This window comes from Primulina eburnea, chromosome 13 (assembly GCF_022965805.1).
Source record: "Primulina eburnea isolate SZY01 chromosome 13, ASM2296580v1, whole genome shotgun sequence".
NCBI lineage: Eukaryota > Viridiplantae > Streptophyta > Magnoliopsida > Lamiales > Gesneriaceae > Primulina > Primulina eburnea.
The window spans coordinates 33,165,130-33,188,629 of record NC_133113.1 but is presented as its reverse complement, the minus strand read 5'-3'; the positions used below and the strand labels follow the sequence as shown (position 1 = coordinate 33,188,629).

Genomic DNA, 23,500 nt, shown 5'->3' with positions numbered 1-23,500 from the left:
TGATAGGTTTAGCTAATGCACCTCAAATATTTAAAATAAAGTTAGACAATATATTTAAAGATATTTTAATTTTATGTTTGTTTATAGTACTGATGATGTTTTAGTATCATCTAAAATTATAGACATACTTATTAAACATTTAAAGATTTTCTCTAGATTTTGTAAAAAAACCGTAATAGTCTGAAGACAGCCATTGTTACAAGGAAATATTAAATTCTTTAGAGTAGAAATAAACGAGTCATGAATATTTGTGCAATAACACGTGGTGGAAAAGGCACATAATTTTCTAGATGAACTAAAAAAGAAGAAACAACTTCAAAACTTCTTAGAAGTTGTTAACTTTGCTGGAATGTTTATGAAGAACACAACAAAAGACAGAAAATTTTTCAGTTCACTACTGAAAAAAGATGCAAGATTCTTATGGAGAGAAGAACATATAAACTTATTAAGCCAATTAAAGTAAATTTGCAAAAACTTCAAAAAATAGTTATTTCTCAAAATGAAAATTATTTGTTATTACACCCATATGTTAGTGATCGTTGGTGGCGGTTCTTACGAAGCTCACACTAAATAGAGAATAACCATGCACGTATTACATTAGAATATTCTCATATGCAGAAGACATACGATGACATATCGATGAAAAGCAATTTAATGCAGAAAAAGACTTGAAAATGTACTATTATTTTTATTTGTAAATAAATTTGTTTTAAACGTTGATAATATATAAGTAAAAACTTTATTGAAAATAGAATTGAAATAAACCTGATAATACTAGATTATTGATATGATAGACTTTGTGTCAGAATTATATTTTTGATATTGTTATTATTAAATAGCATGAAAATATTATTGCATATTTCTTAACAAGATATGGTCAATACTAATGTCAATGTCATTATGAAAATGCATAGACATTTGAGAGAAAATTTTGAAATGTTCAAACCGAGTTCAATAAGATTTGCCCTAAACACAGAAGTTGCGGGTAAGCTACAACATACCGAGAAGAGTTTATCAAGTAGCTCATGAAACTTGGGCAAACAATTATTATTTATCTAAATGAGACATTATGAAGCCTAATTTTTCAATGCAGCACCAGAAACAACCGAAAAGCTCACATGAAACATTTCATTTCACCAAGCTTAGGAGACCAGACATGAAAATCCAGAAGTTCATCAAGAGCCCCTCTGAGGATAAAACAACTCTTGTTTCATCATTTACTGAAACTACATCTCCACTCTAAGAGCATGATGATTATGGGTCTGTGTCACAGAGATGGAAAAGTCAAATTTCTATTTTTCGTCGAAAATTATGCAACATGGCTAATGATCAAAATAAATATGCTCAAAATGCTTGAACCAGAAATAGCCAAAATTCGAGAATAGTTTTTGGCCTAGATATGATCAAAAACATAATACATAAAAAAGTCCAATCGGTGAAGGTTCACACAAGTCACGTTTTTCTCGAGGTCCATACAAAAGCAAAATATTCCACGACAAAGATAAATAGAGCATGAGATCCAACCATTTCTTTAGTAGATGATGAACCACTCAACCACCATTAACTAGTGATATACCAACTAAATATGTTGTTGGCCACAACTGACAAAATAATCAAGTATGAGTTTCAAATCCGAACGAGACTTCTATATATACCAATACAGAATTAAGATGAAGATACCATTCAATTTTTTTATTTTTCTTTTAAAATAAAATCTGTAATATTTTCAGGTTATGTGTTGTAAATCCAGTTACGATAAGTAGCTAAACAATTTTATCTTCTTCCATTGGATGTTACTATGTAATAATATTTTGTATGTTTGGATAAAAGAACCAAGACTTACTGCCATGTCATGTATTATTTTTAAATTAAACTTATTTACTATACATAATGAGTTATAAAATGACACAAAGTTGTGATAAGTGCTGTTGAAAGAATCCATTTCAGAAACCATGTGTTGCTATCACATATGAGGAGTAGTTTTTAAAATCTAGTGTATACAACTCAATACATTCTGATCAAAGATGTAAAATATTTAATTAATTTTACGGAAACATTATAAGTTTAATAAATAAAAAAATTGGTATATATGCTAGAAACTTTGTATAGTTATATGTCTTTATACTCTATGTTTTTAAAGAACAGATTCGATAAATACAATGATATCACGTACCACAAAAGTTCAAACATATTTTTGAAAATTTTAAATTATTGGAGAACTTAACCAAACATTTAAAGAGAGAAGATATAAAATAAGTTTCGGGCTGAGGTCCTTATAATTTACCCTATTATCATCATAGTGACATCACACGCATTATTATTATTATTATTATTATTATTATTATTATTATTATTATTATCATCTGCATATGTGTCATATTCTTCACTGTTCCAACTGGAATCAGTTGAGAATCGGAAGAAGCAAAACGATGTTAAACGGAATCGACGACGAGGAGAAATGGCTCGCAGAAGGCATCGCCGGAATTCAGCACAACGCCTTCTATTTGCATCGAGCTTTGGTACAACGCCATCCAACTTAGGGTCCTAATTTCTCCAACTGCAGTAAATTTTGATCTGTGATTTTGATTTTTATGATTGAAGGACTCGAATAACCTCAGAGAAGCGTTGAAATTCGCCGCGCAGTTGTTGTCTGAGCTACGAACGTCGAAGCTCTCGCCTCACAAATATTACGAGCTTTGTATATTTTCTGGATCTGTCTTTAGTGCAGTATTTTTTTCATACATGTGGTGAATTAATGTAATGCGTGTTCATTTTGGGGAATTTATTTGTGTTCGTGTCTTAGATATGCGAGCTTTTGATGAGTTGAGGAGGCTGGAAATGTTCTTCAAGGACGAAGATCGGCACGGTTGTTCAGTGGTTGACCTTTACGAACTGGTTCAGCACGCTGGGAACATTTTACCTAGGCTGTAAGTTTTGATCAAAATGTGATCCGCTCCACTGGATTCTTTAAATCTTCCAGTTTTTGTAATTTTATTCTCCGTTTATTTGATATGTCATACAATCATTTTCCTTTTCCACACCGCAGTAGTTGAAACGTTTTATGCTTTAGATTCTATTTTTGCACTATTTGTTATGCAATATACCAGTATATTTATTTACATATAATTTATGTATACGAGCGTAATTATATACATGTGTGTTCTCTTGTTACAACTCGGGGAGAAACAGAAAGGGGAGTACCTTCCAAATGTATTTTCATTCTCTAAGGATGAACATTGTTTTCTCAATACATAAGCAAACAAAGCTAAACATTATTTTAAAATTTTAAAATAGAGTGTTTTGAGTTCTAATATAATATAGAAAGGAGTGTTTTGTTGATTAATTAAAAGTTGAATTAGAAGTAATTATTATGCTTGGAGATGTAAATACGAGGAAAACTATATATCCAGAAATGAGAATGAAGTGAGATGGTTATGTCCAAATGAATTCACACAATGGGAAATTTTTTCTTTCTAATTTGTTCCCTTGAAAGGTAAGAATCGGAAAAGGTGATAGGATTGTTTTAGAATTACTATAATCTCTTTACTGAAGGTATGGATTTGTCCGTTATTCTGCATAGCGTGTGCATGAATTTTAGTGTTAGCGAAATTAGTGGCACTTTTGTTGTTCATGTTTGATTCTTCAATATATCAGGTATCTCTTGTGTACAGTTGGATCTGTTTACATAAAGTCAAAACAGGCTCCTGCTAAGCATGTTTTGAAGGATCTTGTTGAGATGTGTCGTGGAGTTCAACATCCATTACGTGGGCTCTTTTTGAGGAGTTACCTTGCTCAAGTTAGCAGAGACAAGTTGCCAGATATCGGTTCAGAGTATGAAGAGTAAGAAAACTCTCTTCAGTTTTGCAATACAGCGTGCTATTTATAGATAAGACAAAATGTATTCTTTGTTCATAATGATCATGGGATAACAAAAGCAACTTCTTTTTATGAGTCTGAGTGTATGCTAGTTCTGTATTAATTCAAAATCTTAATTGCCATTGCTTTTCCGTTCCATCCGAAGCTTTTCCCTCTCTGGCTCTCTTCCACATCCATGGTGCTGTACTCTTGTAAATTTTATTCATGTTGCTCTGTTTCATGTTCATCTTGTTGTATCCAGAAAAAAAATCATCTTGTTTGTGGCTAAATAATAATATAAGCTGGTTTAGTTAAGTTACTTTTCTTAGTGAACCTTCATGCATGGCATGTTTGCTGGAAACATAGATGTCAGATTGAAAGAAGTTGTGGATAAATTCCCCTATGTCGAAGTGTTTGGGCATCTCCAAGGGTGTGCCATCTTGGCGTTGATTGCCGACATGGCGTCCCCAGCACCGCTCTAATCAAGCGGTAAATCTTGCTCTAAATTGGAGAGGTGCTACAGTGCTGTGCCAACTGTACCTGCGCTGTACTTTTATTGTTGTTTTTCATTTCGGATGTAGTTAGGGATTGGAAGATCGTAATGTATTGACATATTTGTTGTACTTCCTTCTATTCCGCGGATCACTCATCCGCTTTCTATGTAAAAGATTTCAAATTTTAATAAAATTTTAGTTTCCTATCAAAAAAAAAACAATAATAGTTATAAATTAAGTTAATAATCTAAAATAGATTTCATGGTTTAAGAATAATTTTAAGATTGGTTTTATTTTTGATAATCGGCAACTTAAATTTGCTAATATTATTTTACATTTAAAATTAACCAAACACTTTACTTAGATTAATTATGTGAATATTTAAGAATTTAAAATTTGATATATAGGTATTTTAATATATTTAAATAATCTGTGAAAAATTTAATTGTCGTAAATAAAGCAATGGAGAATATTCCAAAATATTATTTTTAGAGTTGAGTTTAAAATTGATGGGTTGAAGATGATTTTTATATTTGATCAAAAAATTGTGCTATTTGAAGTTAGTCCTGCACTAAAATAGAGTAATGAATTGAAAACAATCATTTTCTTGGACGTAGGGTTGAAGATGGTCTAGTTGCTCATTTACTTAGAGTTTTATTCTCTTGATTTAGTGAGTTTTGCCACTTTCAACTAAGTTGTTTGTTATGGTTTGATGTTGGCTGAGATTATATATTTGCTGTGTTTTTTTCTTCTTCTTTTCTTATAGCAATTCCATACAACTGTCATTGTAGTGAAGGTGACACTGTCATGGATGCTGTCGAATTTGTCCTTCAAAATTTTGCCGAGATGAATAAACTTTGGGTACGGATGCAACATCAGGTCTGTGTAATTCATTCGGCATTCTTGTTATGTTCCTAGTTTTGATATGCATGGTTTCCAAGAACTTGATGCCACAAAGTTGAAATAAGTGACATGGGCATATTTATGCTTGCTGAAGTGATCATGCACGCAATGTATCATGTTCTGTGGTGATATTGAGTTCAGGCCTTCTTTCCTGGTCTTGCAGGCACCTCTGAGGGAGAAAGAGAAGCTTGAAAAGGAAAGGAATGAACTACGCGATCTTGTAAGGGCAATATTCCTTTGCAATTGTTTACCATATTCATATCTCCTCCATTTTAACTTTTAAAGATGCAGTTCAGCCGTTTTTCTTATGTTCTAGGTTGGGAAAAATTTACACGTTCTCAGTCAGATAGAGGGTGTTGGCCTTGAAATATATAGAGACAGTGTTCTTCAGAGAGTGTTGGAGCAGGTAAATTAGTCTGTTTCAATTTTGGTGATTTTGAGATACTAAGAAGTTATAGCTACTTTCTTCTAAGACGCGTTCTAAACATTTCCGACAGGTTGTTAATTGTAAGGATGAACTTGCCCAGTATTATCTGATGGACTGCATAATTCAGGTCTTTCCAGATGAGTACCATTTGCAGACCCTTGAGACATTATTGGGTGCCTGCTCCCAACTTCAGGTTAGTGGAAAATTTAGCAATGGATATGTTTCTTTTTAGTTAAATTTTTCTCCAGAGGTGGACATAGGAAAGGGGTGCATTGCACTCCTCTTTTAGGACAAGTTTCTTCTTGAAGAAATGAGACCCTTAGGCCTTCAGGTAGTCCCAGAAGGAAAACATTATAGAAATTAGAAAACCATTTTCATGGTGGATATTTTGGAACAAGTATGTCATGGCTGAAATATACTATCGTGAATATTGTTTTAAGTTTTTGATGATTTTAGTTTCAATCCAACTGTTGAATCCCTGTATCGGGTTTGTCTTTCTCATCTTCAAGTCAATGCCCACTTGCACCCACACAGTCTTTTGATTCCCTTACGGCTCACACAAATTGTTCGAAATTACTATTCTTTTTAACATATTTATGCGTTTTGTTTCACTCATATGCTTTCTTGACCCCAGTTTGATCTTTTTACTTCTTGAACTTGATTTGAAATCATATTGGGGTGAGAACTAATCGAAATGACTCTATCTAGTGCTAGGGTTCCCGAAGTAATTGTTGGTGAGAAGCAATATTTTTTGAGCCCAAGATATCTGAACTTTTGCATACTCTGGTGATCACTGCATTTTGTTTGTTAGATTTGTGTGGAAAATTTACCCATTTTGTAATGCAGCTAATGTTGACTGGAGATTTTTAGAATGTTGACTGGAGATTTTTAGAATTTGTGCTTCGAAAAAAGGGATTTGGAGAAAGATGGAGGAGGTGGATAAGGGGCTGCGTGTCAAGTGTTTCATTCTCCGTTCTAATCAATGGCAAGCCGAGGGGCAAGTTCAGAGGGGAAAGAGGGCTCCGACAAGGAGATCCTCTATCCCCATTCCTCTTCAATATTGTGATAGATGGGCTGGGAAGGCTGGTGGAGAAGGCGAGGTCGGCAGATTTGGTGTGAGGACTTGCGGTTGGGAAAGATAACATAGAGATTTCGCATATTCAATTCGCGGATGACACATTGTTTCTTACACAATCCAAGGATCATATGATGAAGGTGGTCGAGCTTTTAGCACTGTTTTGCAGCAGATCGGGTATGAAAGTAAATTTCGACAAAAGTGTTGTCCTAGGATTAAATTACTCGGATGATGAATTGGACATTCTGGCCACGCATATTGGATGCAAGAAGGAAGTTTGGCCGATTACTTACTTGGGAGCACCTTTGGGTGGGAATCCTAACACACTGGAATTTTGGGCACCTGTGATGGCTAAATTTTCGAGGAAATTGGCAAGTTGGAAGAAGTCTTTTCTGTCGAGAGGGGGAAGATTGACTTTGATAAAATCGGTTCTAAGCGCACTGCCAACATATTACATGTCCCTTTTCAAGGTTCCAGTTAGGGTGGCCAAGATCATGGAAAAAATGATGCGGGACTTTCTTTGGGATGGAGGAGATGGAGAGTTGCATTGCCATGTTGTTGGTTGGGATCAAGTCTGCAAGCCAAAAGATAAGGGGGGTCTTGGGTTGGGAAACATTCGATTAAGAAACAGAGCTTTGCTAGGGAAATGGTGGTGGAGGTGTGCGGTAGAAAAAGACTCTTTATGGAAAAAAGTTTTGGGAAGCATTTATGGGTTTGAGGATAATGGGTGGGATGTTAGGTCGGCAAGAACAACAACCTTGAGAAGCCCTTGGAAGTTCATTTCTAGCACTCAGACGACTTGTCATAATCTCATTGGCACTGTGCTTAAGGGGGGGAACATCCTTAGATTTTGGGAGGATCGTTGGGTAGGTGAGTTGCCATTATTAGAGTGTTTTCCACGTCTTTACCGTCTCTTCTCTAGTACTAACAAACCGATTAATCATTTCTACTCGAATAATACTAGTGAGGGTCAGTCTAGCTTAAATTGGGACATTAAGTTTAGAAGAGATTTTAATGATTGTGAGTTGCAAGAGTGTAGTAGGCTTCTAGGGGTCTTGGATTCAGTTACTTTGTCGTGTGAGGCCACGGATGCTCGTGTGTGGTTGGGGGATCCTTCCGGTGTCTTTTCAGTGTCATCTTTTTATTCGTCGTTCTTTCCTTCTCAAACTTTCCCAATTTTCAAACATCACAACACCGTTTGGCGAGTACCGATACCACAAAAGGTGAAAGTGTTTTCTTGGATTGTGGCGTTGGGGAAGTTACTGACTAACGATGAATTACAGAGAAGAAGTCCGTGCATGATTATATGTCCACAATGGTGCTGCTTATGCAAGAACAATTTGGAGACTCAGGACCATTTACTACTTCATTGTGATTTCACGAGAGGAATATGGAACAGGGTCATGAAGCATTTGGAATTCCAATGGTGTTTCCCATGCAGATCGATAGACATGCTGTTAATGGATCAATCATTCATCAAAGGGAAAGATTTTATGGATTTCTGGTATCTAGTGATTCACTGCGTTTTCTGGCCAGTGTGGTTGGAACGAAATAACAGGATTTTCAACGACAAACACGACTCGGAGGGAGATTTATGGGACAAAATCAGGTTCAGAGTTGCGACTTGGACGATCAACTTGAAGAAGTATCGACATTTGCGAATTTCTGACCTAAATAGGGATTGGAAGTTTATTTGGTTTTAACATTAGGGCTGTAGTAATCTCTCTTTGTTTGTGGATTGCTTATCCACTTCTGTTGTAAAAATTTAATCTATTGCAATAAATAAACGTTTGTTATCAAAAAAAAAAAAAGTGAAATGAAGCTAGAGTTTAGGAGGGGTAGAAGTTCTATTATAGTCATATACCAATCTTTTTGGTTTTTGGGTTAGTTCTCGCAGTGCCCTGTATTTTAGCTGAATTTACCATGGTATTAGAATCTGTACTCTTATATCATGTAGTCGTGGTGAAATAGAATGGTATACCAGAAAGGCAACCCTGTTTTCCGGACTACTAAAGTGCTAACTATTGATCACAATAACAAAAAAATATTATTTGAGTTATTACTTAGAAGATGTTAATTCATTTAACTATTGAACTGTGGTATATTGAGAGTACTAAATACCTTGTTAATGTTGAAGATAAATCTACTAATGTACTCAAACATTCATTGCAAAGGAAATACAAATATAAACTGTTGCTAAAGAAATGTGTCAACATGAAGGTGACTGAAGAAAGGATGGGAAAATTGAACAAAAATTTGTAAACTAGAAGATGCAAAATGGATTGAATCTCGAGTATTGTAGTTGGGCCTAGTTAGTTGAACAAAATGAACCAAAACCACTTTACTCGAGTACTTCTACCATTGAAATTAACTTATAGGAGTTGTGAAACTCCTTTTGTTTTACCATAATTGCTAAAGTGGGCATAGAGAGAGATTGACAACCACAGGCTTGAAGGGAGCAAGGGAGAAATATAGTTTCAAAGAATTTTATGGTTTGGCAAAAGGCAAGTTGGTGATGATTCTGGCCTTTTTAACGTGTAGACCAGGATGGACTTTCAAGCACTGAGAGCACGCACTTGTTCTTGTACATCTTCTGAACAAGATTGTAGTTAGTTGGGTGTTTCTCATGTATGAATAATATTTTGCACCATTGCTGGAAATTCTAGATCTTAAGAGATTGCCACTTCCTCATAACACAATATGTTATTATGCTGTGATTATTGAGTAATTATCTTGATGTGCTTCATTGTGATTCTCAGCCGGTGGTTGACATCAAAACAGTTTTGTCACAATTGATGGATAGATTGTCAACCTATGCTGCTTCAAGTCCTGAAGTGAGTGTTTTACCTACTTTTAATGACTCCTGCAGATTCTGTTTACTGAACACTTTTTCCTCTGTAGATATTACCGGAGTTTTTGCAAGTTGAAGCATTTTCCAAACTGAGCACTGCCATTGGAAAGGTAAATTTGTTTCTGTATTTGAATGAGTTCCAGAAAACTTAAAAATATGCGGTAGGTAAGAAAGGGAACATTAATGTTGTGCATATATTGCTAAAATAATTACAAATAATGTCCCTGATTTGATAATCAAATTGATGAAAAATCTTCTTTAGCTTATGAATTTAGTTTAGTGAGGTCCTCTGAGGGGCATAAGTTGAGCTATTGACGGAGTAATTAAAGGGGCTCTGATGCACTGACACCCTTATTTTCATATTTTTCATTTCTTATTGACTTTCCAAGGTCTGGTCTTTTAAGTATTGCTTAATAACACTTAAAAATCATGAAAGTTACGTCCATTACTCCATTATATAGGCAAAAAATGCTCTATCGGCTCTCATCATTATGCCAATTTTATCCATTATTAAAAACAATTAGTACCTTTTTAAGGTGCTCGAAATCTGACAGTGTCTTATCATTAGCGCTTGGCGGTTAGATATGGATTTAGATGTTATCTGATACTTTTCAGTTCATACTTACTGTCTGTATTATAGACTTGATTCATACCATGTACAATTTGTATTTATGAGCATCATGATTTTTTAATTAAAGGAATTGGAAAATTATGAAGCTACATTTTATACATGAAGATGATGTATGATTTTACATCGCCTAGCTATCCAACCAGGAACATGATATATGTCGAGTTAATGCTTTTGAATGTGAAGATGATTTACAAATTTTTGTGTAAAAGATTTTTAAACGTAATTTAGGTGGTATTAATGAAATATGTTCCAGGGAGGTTGAGATCTGACCTATCATATAACATTCTCGTTTCTGCTTTTACTGATACAAACATCATTATGTAGAGGCACCACTTAATTTGTTTTGATAATACACCAAATTTTAATGGCCTTAATGACCATAAGAGTAGCTCTGACACATGCATGATAAACTGAGGTTAACATATGCAATTCCAAAATACTGAAGCTTAAATGGAAGAATTGTCCTTGTCTATGTAATGTCTGCCTTCAACAGCCAAATTTCTACTTATGTCTGATCCTGTTTCCATTTGACACATTATGTTTAGTTCCTTCTGATTGAGGCACAACCGGTGTATTTTGTATCATGAGAATCTGATGGTGGAAGGGGTGAAGATCAGGATTTAATTCTTCCATCTAGGCAAAAAGATTTAACAAATAATTCAGTTGTTTGATACCATGGAGGTGAAAGAAAAGAGTGTCGTTAACCTTGTTTTGTATAAAAATAAATTTTAGGCGAGGAGACACTTTTTAACTTGAATTTACAAATTTTATCCCTAGGGTAACTTGTGAAAGTAAAAAACAGAGAAGAAATCAAATTATAGTAGGCACGTACAGCATTGTTCCTTTCCATCCTTTGCAATATACTTACTAGCAAATTAAAGAAAGTTGAATAATTTGAAACACAGATAGTTTCTCCATGCAGGTCATTGAAGCCCAGATTGACATGCCGATAGTTGGTGCAATTTCTTTATATGTCTCCCTTTTGACTTTCACTCTTCGTGTACACCCCGATCGTCTGGACTATGTCGATCAAGTGCTGGTATGTTACTTTTCTCAATACTGCCAAATTCATTTCTTCTTAAGCCAAAACACATGAATTCTTTAGTTTTGGGATTCCATGCAGTATTTGACAATCTATTGGCACCTTTAATCAAAATACTGAATAACTTATAACTTTGATCGTCTCTGGCATGCTGATCCTTCGTAGGCAGCATGTGTCAAGAAATTATCCGGGAAACCAAAGCTTGAGGATAGTAAAGCCACAAAACAAGTTGTTATGCTTCTGAGTGCTCCGCTAGATAAATACAATGATACTGTCACAGCTCTTACTCTCTCAAATTATCCCCGTGTCATGGATCACCTTGATGCTGGAACTAATAAAGTTATGGCAATGGTTATTATCAGAAGCATTATGAAAAATAAGACTTCTGTATCAAGTTCTGACAAGGTGGATTACTCATTGAACTTTGTATTATTTTTCATTTTGATGCACCACACACATCACTCAAATTTACTTTGCAGGTTGAGGTTCTATTTGAACTGATTAAAGGGCTTATGAAAGATTTAGATGGAATTCAAACAGATGAGGTTGCTTTGTAGTTTAATAACTTTTTTGCTAATCAGTTGCCTAAATATCTGTTTGTTCTAGTTGACTGTTGTTGGTGTTAATTTCTTCTGTGGGTCATATATTTTGTCCAACAGCTTGATGAAGAGGATTTCAACGAGGAGCAAAACTCTGTTGCCGGCCTCATGCATGTGTTGTATAATGACGACTCGGAAGAAATGTTAAAGGTGATTTTCTTTTGGTGAAAAGATTTTTCTGTCTTAGGATCGATGTTTGTAGCAATTGTCCTAATTGCTTCAGTAATCTGCAATATTTTAGTAGCTTTAAGGCATCAAATTCCGCTTCTGTTTATTTTACCTCGTTTGCAGTAAATATGAACGCAATCTTATATGAATAGCTGCTTTTGCCCATGTTTTTGACTGATCTTACAAGTATCTGTGTATAGCCACACCAAGTAAGTACCTCGCCTCGATTGGTCCGTCGAGATATGTGAAGAATCTCAGGACTTGTAACTTTCTATCGCCAGTACAGTCGTGTATCTGAGGAACCATCCAAAAGCGTAAATTTCAGCATATTTGACTTTCAATCTTTTATTGCGAAGTCTTCAGAACATGGATTTTGATTGGCAGTTTAGTTTTGGTAAAATCTATGGGAGGGACATGGGCAAGATCACTGAAATTGGATACAAATACTGTTCTCAGTTTAATTTGATCATTAATTATCGCAATATTTGTATGGTATATACTTTCAGATATGGCTGGGTCATCTGCATATGTGTAGAAGTTATTTGTTTTGGCTTCTGTCCCTTCTGATGTATTCTCTCGTTTGATTGTGATAATATAACTGTGTAAATTGTTTTGCGTTGATTTACGTTATTGTTCTGATGTTATTAAAGGAGGTTGTCATAATCCCTAAAACTAAATTTACTTCGTGAAGTTGTGTTTGTGTATTCACAGAGGTCATGTTGTAATTGTCAACATTCGTTTTCTACTTTATCAGATAATATATACTGTGTGGAAATATATATCGGTTGGAGGTCCCAAACGCTTACCTTTCACCATCCCACCTCTTGTTTTTTCTGCCCTCAAGGTATGGCGTTTCATTAATGCATATACTTGTGTTTAAAAAGTTGAAGTTAGTAGGTAATAAAAACTGCAACAATACATTAAAATATGGTTTGAGTTTCACTGTGATGGTTAAGAATGAATTTTTCAAGTTTGACGAATATTTTCCTGTTGTAGTTGGTTAGAAGATTGCATGGTCAAGACGGGGATGTAGCTGGAGAAGAATTTCCTGCTACTCCAAAGAGAATTTTTCAGCTCTTGAATCAGGTAACTAAACTTTCAACCTTGAAATTAGACCACATGATCCTAATTTTTAATTGCTTTGAGCTATTTGAAATTATCTGCTTATTTAGTTGCTGAACTGGATATTTGTTTTTATCCGTGCATCATCCTCTAGTGAAGTGCCAATCTGCTACAGATTAATGGCTGCTATTTCGGACGATGCTTCCATTTATCTTTTCACTATCTAAGTATATTTAAAATCTATGGTTAAAATGTTATATGATACTCACTGACTGGACAATTATGTGTTGTTGCAACAGGTTATTGAGGCTCTTTCAGTTGTTCCATCACCTGAATTGGCATTGAGACTGTGCTTGCAGTGTGCAGAGGTAAAGAAAAAAATTAGGACCGTTTCGTTCTGCTAAAATGGAATAAAATTGTGGTAGCACATTTTTTCTGTAGCATATGAGTCAAAATGCATCACTATTCAACTACTAAATAACCCTTAGAAATTGGCACAAAGTTGCAAGAGATAGTTGGGGAGATGGAGTGTTTAATAGCACTATTATGTTTAGCATCAAAGCAAATGACCTGGATCACTTGTCAGTCACATCATGTGCTTCAATGAAAATTTGGAAGTTAATGAATACGGAGAGGAGGAGACTGACTTGTGATAGTTGCAATAATTTAGATGGATTAATGATGTGCAAGATAGATTTTTCATACCTATCAGTATTCATGGAGTAGAAGACAATATTAAATTTATCATCTGCTGAACCTTCATCCGATTATCGGATCTTATGCCATATCAGGCTTAACTCATCCTTAAATATAGCACTAATAGGATTACTCGTGTAAGTTTGCTGATTCGACATCAGTCTTTTTGCTTCTAGGTACATAATTGATTTCTCTTTGATAGCATTCGTTTGGAAATCTGTGTCTACAGGCAGCTAATGACTGCGATCTTGAACCAGTGGCTTATGAGTTTTTCACGCAAGCTTTTGTGCTATATGAGGAAGAAATCGCGGTATTTATCAAATATACAACTATCTTCTTGAGTTAATTCATCTTATAGCAGATTTTTGACATCCGCGCCTTAAGAGCAATTACTGTAACTTTTTTCCATCATTTTCAGGATTCCAAAGCCCAGGTAACTGCCATACACCTAATTATAGGGACACTTCAGAGAATGAATGTATTTGGTGTTGAGAACAGAGACACGATGACACATAAGGCTACCGGGGTAACTTTATCAGTGTTTTCTGTGCAGCTTGTTCCGAGGCCTGTTTTATCTGCATCCTCTCCTGATTTGCTTTTTTCTTCTAGTATTCAGCCAAACTTTTAAAGAAGCCTGATCAGTGTAGAGCCGTTTATGCTTGTGCGCATCTGTTCTGGGTTGATGATCAGGACGGTATCAAAGATGGAGAAAGGTGAACTGTATCTAATTTTTTTGTTTTAATACAAACTGTTTATAGTATTGCGTCATTTCGTTATCTCGCAAAAGGACCTTTGTAGTCATGTTGCTACAGGGTTGCTTTTATTCCTCTGTTTATGCCATAATCAATTTCGGTACTGTATTCTATTCTGTACTAACCAACTTTAGTCTTTTCTTAACACTTTTTCCATGAAAATTTCCCAATTTATGACAGATGTGAATAATTAAAATTGATTGTTGAATAATAGATGCAAGATTAAAATAGAAATTTTGTCAATGAATCACAACATTTTAGTACTCTTAATTTATTTGTTTCTTTTTTGCTGAAGTGTTAACATTAAGATACATCAACTTTAGCTATTAATTGTATTACCGCAATCAATTTAGTGTAATTTCTTAGGGGACTAAAATTGATATTTAGCCAAACAATTAGGCAAGCATAATACTCATTTGGTACTAGAGTAATAGCTCATTCTTGGGCAAAAGTCTCGAGTCTGGACAATTACATCTTTCGGTTTGCTTTTGATCAGATGACATGAAATGCTCATGTTCCTTTGTTTACAGGGTTTTACTTTGCTTAAAGCGTTCCCTAAGGATAGCAAACGCTGCTCAACAGATGGCAAATGTTACAAGGGGTAGCAGTGGACCTGTGACGCTCTTTGTTGAAATACTCAACAAGTTAGTTTAATGGATTATTTTGAGCTGCAGTTGAGATTTAATTTTCTATCTGTATGGCCCTTATTTTTTTCTAAAAAATATTCAGGTACCTATATTTTTTCGAAAAGGGAAACCCTCATATAACTGGTGGTCTCATTCAGAGCCTTGTAGAGTTAATCAAAACTGAGATGCAGAGTGACAGCACAACTCCAAATCAAGCTTCCGATAATTTTTTCACGAGCACATTACGCTACATTCAATTCCAAAAACAAAAAGGCGGTGCTATGGGTGAGAAATACAGTCCAATTACGACGTGAAGAATGCCTCCTGAATTGTGCATATGCTTGCAGTTTTGTTGTGAAGCTAGCTTCAATAATGTACGTGAGGTATGAATTGTCGGGCTTCTGCATTTGTTATGCATAAACTGGGGGATTTATGCATCACTCTCTCTCGACCTTCTGTTTTTGCCCATTTTCAGAATCTTGTTCGTAGTGGTAGTTTGGTGGTTTTATTCTTTGTATATGTAAATGAATTGCTGTGTATTGATTAAATTATTAATAAATTATTAAATAATACTTATCTATACCTGTGCATAATAGTGTATTGATTGGAAATTCAAAACATTATATTCTGCCTAGTCTATACCTTGTAAAATACACTGCCATGTATTTGTGTCGTCTCTTTCGTTGGCGTTTTTGATCGGCATTGATACTTGTCTAGTTTTACGTCATGGTCCTTAACACTGGGGGACAGAAAGTTCTCTTTGGTGTACCATGACGTAAAACCTACGAAAGACGTGAATAGTGAACCACTGCGACTCATTTTCCCACCCGCATATATTTAAAACAGGTAATGAGATTGAAATTTCGATTTTTGAGGCAGAGGATTGGACCATGTGAACCGTTGTATCACTTGGAAATTTATTCTAAAAAAAATCGAGCTTCTAATTTTTATACTGAAAAAGCTCTAACATGTCAGAAATGTAGCACGTCTCCCTTCCCAAAAATACTCTTGACTGAGATGTTTCAAAATCATAATTTTGTAACTGTACACGTAAACTAGTATAATAAATAAATGAGATGATAGTGATCAAGGAAAAAAACAAATCAGACCCGGACCTGCAAAATTAATGGATTGAGTTGGTGGACTTTTTTTAGTCATTTTTCCAATAACTAAAATAGGTCAAACGTTTTTGTATGGGTCGGGTTAATATTTTAAGCGATGTGGGTCAGCCCGTTTACAAGCCAAGACGGGCTCAGGTGATGGTCACGTGTTTGATGCCCACTTGTGAACTCTGAATGAACAAAATAATCAGCAGACTTTTTCTGAGCAAGTATTTTAAAAAAACCATACTAATAAAGAAAGAAGAAAGAAATTCTGAAAAGTAGAGAAGTAATTTCAGCAAAGAAGATGACGAGGAAGAAGCCTTAGAGTTCGTAAAGTTTGAGCAGAGACGGGAGATATTTTATTATTTTTCTTCCGTATTTTTTTTCAAAATTTCATCTGTGGAGAAATCGAAGCACTAGATTCGGGCGAGCGGAAAGGAGGCTGGAGCTCGGAGTTGGAAATTTCAAAGTTTTGGGAAGAGGTGATGACCCGATTTGCTTTCTTGAATTTCTAGTCATTTTTTTTTTCCAATTTTCGCTTTTCTTGGTGAGGATTATGTTGATTTATATTTTCTATTTTGCTGCATTTATTATGACAACATGTACTCGATTTTGTGCACGTATTTCCTATTAATTGCGTGTATAAGCATATTTTATACAAATGAAGCGCTAACCCGAAATTATTTTATCTAGGGTTTTGTTTAAAGGTTTGTTCTTTCGTTGATTTTTTGTGTTTTGTTTTAGATTTTCTACCGTTTCATGGTCTTACTGAATCCTTTAATTTTTGTGATTTTTGCGGGTCTTGATGAATTGTTAGCTTTAGTTTGATCGATGCAGTTTAATTTAGATTTTGTTGTTTAGAGGTGTCTTTGATCTGGAAATGGGAAAGTTTAATCATCTGATCTAAGTATCCAGTTCGCCCTTCTAAATTTATTTCCTTTTCACAATTTATCTGCTGTTTCAGAACGTAATTCATGTTGAAATAATTATAGCTTGTTTTCAGAATTGGTTGCATTGGTGAAGTGTTAAAACTTTCCAACCATTTAGATTTATCCTCTCATGCATATCATTATGGTTTTTGGAACCATTACTTACCTTTGTAAATTTATTCCAAGAGAGCGATCTATGGATTTTTACTTTTCATTTAGTAGCTTGGAATTTGCATCAAATTAATAGCTTGAAATTGCTTCTGCTCTACTTCATGATTTTTTCAACTTTTGATCATGGAATTTTGGGAAATTGCTTATCCTCTCATTTTTTTTTTCTGTGTTTAAGTTTGCCACTTCGCTGCATCTTCAGACTTTTTATGCATATATAATATTAATGGTAAAAAGAAATTAGTCCCTTGCTGTTTCTGAGTTTTGTTCTCTGAGCTCTCTTTGCCCTATCATCACTAAATACTCAAACTCTTGTGAGTGCTATGAATACTGCAGATATATGCTTTATATCGAAAAACACATGGAAGTCGTTGAGCTGGACCCTGCAGTAACTAATAGCTGTAGTCTACCTGACATTGCGTGAATTTTAAAATTTTCTGTCATTACTAGTATTTCTCTTTGTTAAACTGGATTCTCAAGGCATTTATCATTTCAAGATGTGCAGTAGACATGCTTAAAGATCCCTCTGGTATTGTGTAACTCGTAGACACGTGAATTATTACATGTTTTTTGTTGACATTTTACTTCTTAAAGCAGACGGTCGTTGAATCTGAGGTACTTATCATCCCCTCTTCTCTTATCCAGTTGTAAAAATTGTTTATCCTTAATTTTCTTCAATTTGCAGTGGAGAAAATCTTAGGAGCAAATTTCAAGTATGTGCTTTTCTAATTGAAGATTATTTCTGTGACTTATCCTTAGTTTCAATGGATATCCCTCCCGACTGATGCCATTTTCACAGAATTCCCAAAATCTTGTTCTAAAATTGGCATAGTCATCATCGAATCTTCGAATAAATTCTTGGAAGGAAGTTAGTTCGAGGGACTCGTGGAAGGTCTTCAAGCACTTTGATTTTTCCCGAGTTTGTGGTGGCTCCCTTTTCTATTACGTTTGTTCCTTGGAAAAAAATTGTGATGGCTCAACTTTGCTAAAAAAATTCACAAAATAAAAGTAAAGAATTTGGGAGTTTAGCATCTATAGTTTTTAGGTCTCTAGCACTTCATGTCTCATCCTTTTTTATTTATATTAATTAGGTCCTCTACTTATCACCACGCTCTTTCAAACCAAGCATAAAACTTTTATCGGTTTTGGATTCATCTGCCCAACGTGGTAAAGTGTCTTGAGTCCATGCATTCAATAGCCTTTAGTTGCTAGTGCCAATCACTGCTTTTTATTTGTAAGAATGTTCATCTGCAGCTTGGAATTTTAGGTAATTAGTCGATCCATATTTGCTCATGAGCGAGGCCCGATTTTCTGAACATGTTTGGGGAATGACAAGTTTTCTTGTTCACTTCTTCTGATATGTCATGCCTTGGCATAGAAAGAATGTGTGACTGAACATATGACTTACCAATCAGGCTTCTTATTTTTTGTTTGGTAAATAATAAATTATTGTACTTGTCGGGTGAATTTCTAATGATGTACCCCTTATTCTCCTAATTGCTAATGTAGAGCATTTATTGAGTTTCTCATATTGACTTACACGAGGTCAATACTAGGGCGATAGCTTTAGTGATAAACATGTTTGCCTAAATGAAATGCTGGGATGCTTTCAATTGAAGAAAAAGTTTGATGTGAATACTCTCCAGCTATTCACTTCTATTTGAATAATTTCTGACTGCTGACACTGTGTCCAGTCTCTTTGTTCCTCTAAAGAAAATTGTCTAACCACCTTGCAACTATTATTTGGATTTTCAAATCTTTATTATTGTATCACGCTTTCCATAGATAAAGGCAAAATTTACTTCCCTCCTCTATTACTCTCTATATCCGTCAAGTCGTTCGCTTCCATCTTTATTGAAATGAAAAGTAAAATTGAATTGATCAAGTCTATTCCGTATGACCTCTATTCTGTTATTCAACTGGTATTGGATTGACATTTGACAGTGGAATGTTTATGTCTTAACCTTTTTTCTTTTAGTTCTTTCAGGTGGCAGAACTAAGAAGATGCACGTGAATGCTGTAGCTAATTGAAGTCCTGACTTATGAAAATTATGACTCTCGAAGACTTTTTTACTTTGGCTGAAATGAACAATGGGCTTATGGTGCCTTCTCGAGTTAGGGAACTTGTGACAGTCATGATGAAAGATATAGGTTGCCGTGTGAAAAATGTTGGTGAAGCGACCAGGCAGTGGTCGGCAGTTGCTAGGGCTATAGCTGCCACTGAGAATAAGGACTGTCTTAATCTTTTCATTCAGTTAGATGGACTTCAATTTATATTTAAGTGGTTAAAGGATGCCCAGAAGTACTGCAATGAAGCTAGTGACAGCTTTGTCGAACAATCAATTACTCATTTGTTACAAGTACTGGAAAAACTTCATGACGACAATGAAAGTATGTTTTCTTCTGAAATCTGGACTGTTGTCAATGATCTCCGTTCCCACAATAGTTTGAAGGTTCAGGATAAAGCTCGAATGCTGTTTGAAAGCTGGGAAAATAAGAGGGCAGGTGATAATAAAAAAACATCTGGTGATTCTGTGTCAGATGTTGAAACAAATGGAGATTTGACCACTGGTGGAATGGGGAAATGTGTAAACATTGCAACAAAAGATGCTTTGGAATATTGTTTGAGAGAGACGTCCCCTTCCAATAAAGCTCCTGGTAAAGAAAGAGTATCAGAGACTGCTACATGTACAGATGGTTTTCATCCTGGTCCAGTTGAAAGTGAACCAAATTCAAACACGCTCTTAGATCCCCTACTTACAGATGACAGGCCTTTAGATCATATCAGTTCACCTTCCATCTCCAATCCTACCACACAGCCCCCTGTACTTCCACCAAAAGGTGATACCTCTGCGACAGTATCCTGTCTAGATATTTCTGGAAAGTGTCGTGAGTTGGAGGGGATTAGTGATGTGAAGGATGTCACAAAGATTGGGAGTTCTCCATGGAAATTAGGGTTTCCAAAGGAGCCCAAGTTACCTGAAGAAATCCAATTTCCTTCTAGCTTGGATGCTGCAGATCCCATGAATTCTTTGACCGAATCGACTTCCCTTTCTGTTTCTGATGATAAAAAGTTGTGTGATGAAGGTTCAACGTGCATTGATCAAAAGGCAAGTGACTTTGATGGAAAGGTTGCCATGAGCAATGGACTTGCAAATCGAAGACAAAGTTCCAGTTCATTTGATACTAAAGAAGGGGGCAAATTTAACCATCATGTGTTGTGGAGCTCCGGCGGTAAAAATTATCAGGAAAATCTCAAGGATGAAAAGACAGTCTTGCTACCGAATGAAGATGATGGAAAGAGTAAAAGACATGACCTGCGCATTCGTGATTATGTTCTGGCAACTGATTACAGTATTTTCAAAAAAGATACGAATAAAGAGCAGGAGCCATCAGGCAAGAAGTCTACTGTAACCCTAGACTATGGACTTTTAGATCCTTTGGAATTTGCTAGGCAAGTTGCCATTGAAGTAGAGAGAGAAGTAGTGGATTACAGGGAACAAAGTTGTAGTTCTGAGAAACTGCCAGAAGAAAATGCGCAGCCATCTTGTAGCCACGACTCCGTGAGCGAAATCAGTCCCATGCTAGTGGTGGTTCATCAAAAGATACAGCAAGTGACCCAGATCTGTCTGCTGAAGCTTCTTCAGGACAGGAAGAATCTTCTGCTAGCTCTAAAGACATAAACGCCGAGCCAACAAACGGCATCCAAGATGTTGAAATCTCTCAAGTCACCGAGGCGTCTCAAGAAGAGACAAATAAAGAGAAAGGTCTGTGTAGTTTTGATCTAAATGTGGAGGTTTGTTCAGAAGATGCTGACCGCGCTATGAATCAATTTTCTGCACCGGTCTCTGTTGTTTCTGCTTCAAGACCAGTAGCAGCTCCTGGGTTCCCTACAGCTCCTTTACAATTTGAAGGGAATCTTGGCTGGAAAGGTTCTGCTTCCACAAGTGCTTTTCGACCTGCATCTTCTCGCCGAATGCCTGATATTGATAAGGATCTTTCCAACGGGGTGAGAAGCAGCAACTCAAAGCACAAACAAGAATTTCTTGATATTGATCTGAATGTGGCGGAAAGTGGAGATGGAATAACTAAAGACCTATCCACTGATAAACAAGTCCTTACATCTTTGAGTCTTCCATCCGGGGACTCTTCTGTGGAAATAAAATCAAGATCCGAACATATTGAATTGGACCTGAATCTTGCAAATGAAGTTGGAGGTGGGCCTACAGACTGGCGGGCCCGGCAACTCTTTCCCCATGGATATTTTCTACAGAGTCTGTCAAATTCTTCCACTTCTTCAATAAAGCAGCATTCTTTAAAGAATATCGATCTGAATGATCATCCATCTTTTACCAATGATTCTTTCGATCATTCCCACTTTAGTGAGAACTCTCAAAATCTCAATTTTCCCAGAAGTGTGAAATCAGATGACTCGGTAATATCCATCTTGGGCGCAAGAGTGGAGGTCAATCATAAAGAATTTGCATCTCAAACTCAGCCTGTCCCAAATGGCAAAATTTCAGAGCTTGCTTTTGACATTAACTCGGGGAGAACAGGTAGTTTTCTGGGAATGGGATCCGTCCTTCCATATGTCCACCCTACGTTTTATGGTTACAGTAACATCGCACCTACACCTGCACCTGCACATGGATTACCTTTCTCCTCCACAATCTATGGACCTGGGGGACCTTATCCTTACATGGTGGATTCTAGAGGAGCCCCTTTTATCCCCCAAATTGTTGGCCCAACTTCAGCGCTTCCAACTGCTTTCTCTCAACCACCATTTTTTCTCAACACAACCCACTCGAGTCTTTCGTACGGCGTAGGTTCCTCGAGGAGGATGTTAGATCTCAATTCTGGAACAACAATGGAAGGAGAGAATAAGGACCCTACAGGCTTGGGACTGTTCTTAAATTCAGGCCCTGGTGGACCAATGGATGAGCAGCTGTTGTCCACTTCCCAACCCACAATTAGTTCAGGCTTTGGTGGAAAACGAAAAGAACCCGAAAATGGATGGGAACACTACCCCCCAAAACCGCACACTCCACCTTGGATATGAACGGTATGTGTTGTCTTCTTCCCTTTGAATCAGATGAGGACGGATAAAGATCAGGTTTATGGTTTATAACAATAGTTTTACCCAAGGATATGCGAGTCGCTGATTGACGCAATGGTGCACTGGTCAACAAAAAATAAATGACTTGGGGGATTCTTGGCATATCTTGATGAATGTACCGAGAAATGCAGATTCCAAGTACTTGCTTTGGAGTGTTCTTCATTTCTTAGTATATATTAGCCTTTGTTAGAGAGCAGTCTCCGTCACAATACCGTGCGTTATAGTTTTGATCTCTTACATTTAAGTAATATCACTTTAGAGAATATGTAGTGAGAAGCATTTGTTGTGTATGCTGCCTGTGTTCTCTCTGTTCTTGTTCTTGTAAAAAGATCGTGGAAGAGATGTGCATAAGGATAGTTCTCTGACTGTGTTGTTTTTGTTTATCATCGAACGACTATGTATTTGAGGGGTAACCTTACATTCTAGAAGAATAACACATTAGATTTCAATGTCTGTCTTGAGGAGGCTTTTCCATGCTCTCCTGGTTTATTTTGGACCACCCTTTTAAAGTCGATACGATGTTTTTGTACCATTTAAAATATGCTTTGGTCTATTTCTTTTAGTAAAAGGGTGACTATAGTTACATCTTACTAGCACGACTCCAACCATGAAAATTGGATTGAGATGGTTTTTCACTTTGAATCATTTAACTAAAATAGAAAGTAAATCAAGCGGACATCAAAAGTTGGACAGAGAATATCGTATTTAACCTTACTTTAACGCATTATTTTGTTGAGGAATGATGTAAAATATGGAAAAAAGAAAAATCAATTTATAGATTTCATAATAGTTTATAATATTCGTAGAAGCATGACGATTTATTTTATATATTTTTCATTAATTATTATTATATTCTTATTTAAAAGTGATATTTTGATAGATTATTGTTCATCGCCATATAAAATTCTCGGTAATATTTTAAATATTCAATTCGACACCACTGACCGTTAAAAGTGATATACATTGAATTATTATTATTATTTAATCTCAACATTGAATTATT

General features: G+C 35.8%; 3 protein-coding genes across 6 annotated transcripts; all 3 read left to right on the top strand.

Moving 5' to 3' along the window:
• The first annotated feature begins 2,343 nt into the window (after positions 1 to 2,343).
• On the top strand, positions 2,344 to 15,761 carry LOC140808659 (vacuolar protein sorting-associated protein 35B-like). 2 transcript variants are annotated; one of them, XR_012112990.1, is made up of 22 exons: positions 2,344 to 2,519; positions 2,602 to 2,698; positions 2,804 to 2,927; positions 3,655 to 3,840; positions 5,141 to 5,228; positions 5,416 to 5,472; positions 5,569 to 5,658; positions 5,750 to 5,872; positions 9,514 to 9,588; positions 9,656 to 9,715; positions 11,159 to 11,275; positions 11,444 to 11,683; positions 11,758 to 11,823; positions 11,938 to 12,027; positions 12,800 to 12,889; positions 13,042 to 13,131; positions 13,407 to 13,475; positions 14,033 to 14,113; positions 14,222 to 14,329; positions 14,420 to 14,516; positions 15,086 to 15,199; positions 15,285 to 15,405. XR_012112990.1 is itself a non-coding variant. In XM_073165807.1 (22 exons), the coding sequence occupies exons 1-22, from the start codon at positions 2,370 to 2,372 to the stop codon at positions 15,493 to 15,495; spliced, it is 2,430 nt and encodes an 809-aa protein (XP_073021908.1). In that variant the 5' UTR covers positions 2,345 to 2,369; the 3' UTR covers positions 15,496 to 15,761. The 2 variants fall into 2 exon arrangements, 1 of the variants encoding a protein (XP_073021908.1); XM_073165807.1 differs by having other exon boundaries at positions 2,345 to 2,519; positions 14,413 to 14,516; positions 15,285 to 15,761.
• Positions 15,762 to 16,491: 730 nt separating this feature from the next.
• LOC140810910 (uncharacterized) lies at positions 16,492 to 22,950 on the top strand. Of its 3 annotated transcripts, XM_073168833.1 has the most exons (3): positions 16,492 to 16,766; positions 17,718 to 17,801; positions 19,369 to 22,950. In XM_073168833.1, the coding sequence occupies exon 3, from the start codon at positions 19,424 to 19,426 to the stop codon at positions 21,062 to 21,064; it is 1,641 nt and encodes a 546-aa protein (XP_073024934.1). In that variant the 5' UTR covers positions 16,492 to 16,766; positions 17,718 to 17,801; positions 19,369 to 19,423; the 3' UTR covers positions 21,065 to 22,950. The 3 variants fall into 3 exon arrangements, with proteins under 3 accessions (XP_073024934.1, XP_073024935.1, XP_073024933.1); XM_073168834.1 differs by lacking the exon at positions 17,718 to 17,801 and having other exon boundaries at positions 19,360 to 22,950; XM_073168832.1 differs by lacking the exon at positions 17,718 to 17,801 and having other exon boundaries at positions 16,493 to 16,766.
• Positions 21,205 to 22,440, top strand: LOC140810507 (uncharacterized). The gene has a single exon (XM_073168350.1). The coding sequence runs from the start codon at positions 21,205 to 21,207 to the stop codon at positions 22,438 to 22,440; it is 1,236 nt and encodes a 411-aa protein (XP_073024451.1).
• Positions 22,951 to 23,500: the final 550 nt, after the last annotated feature.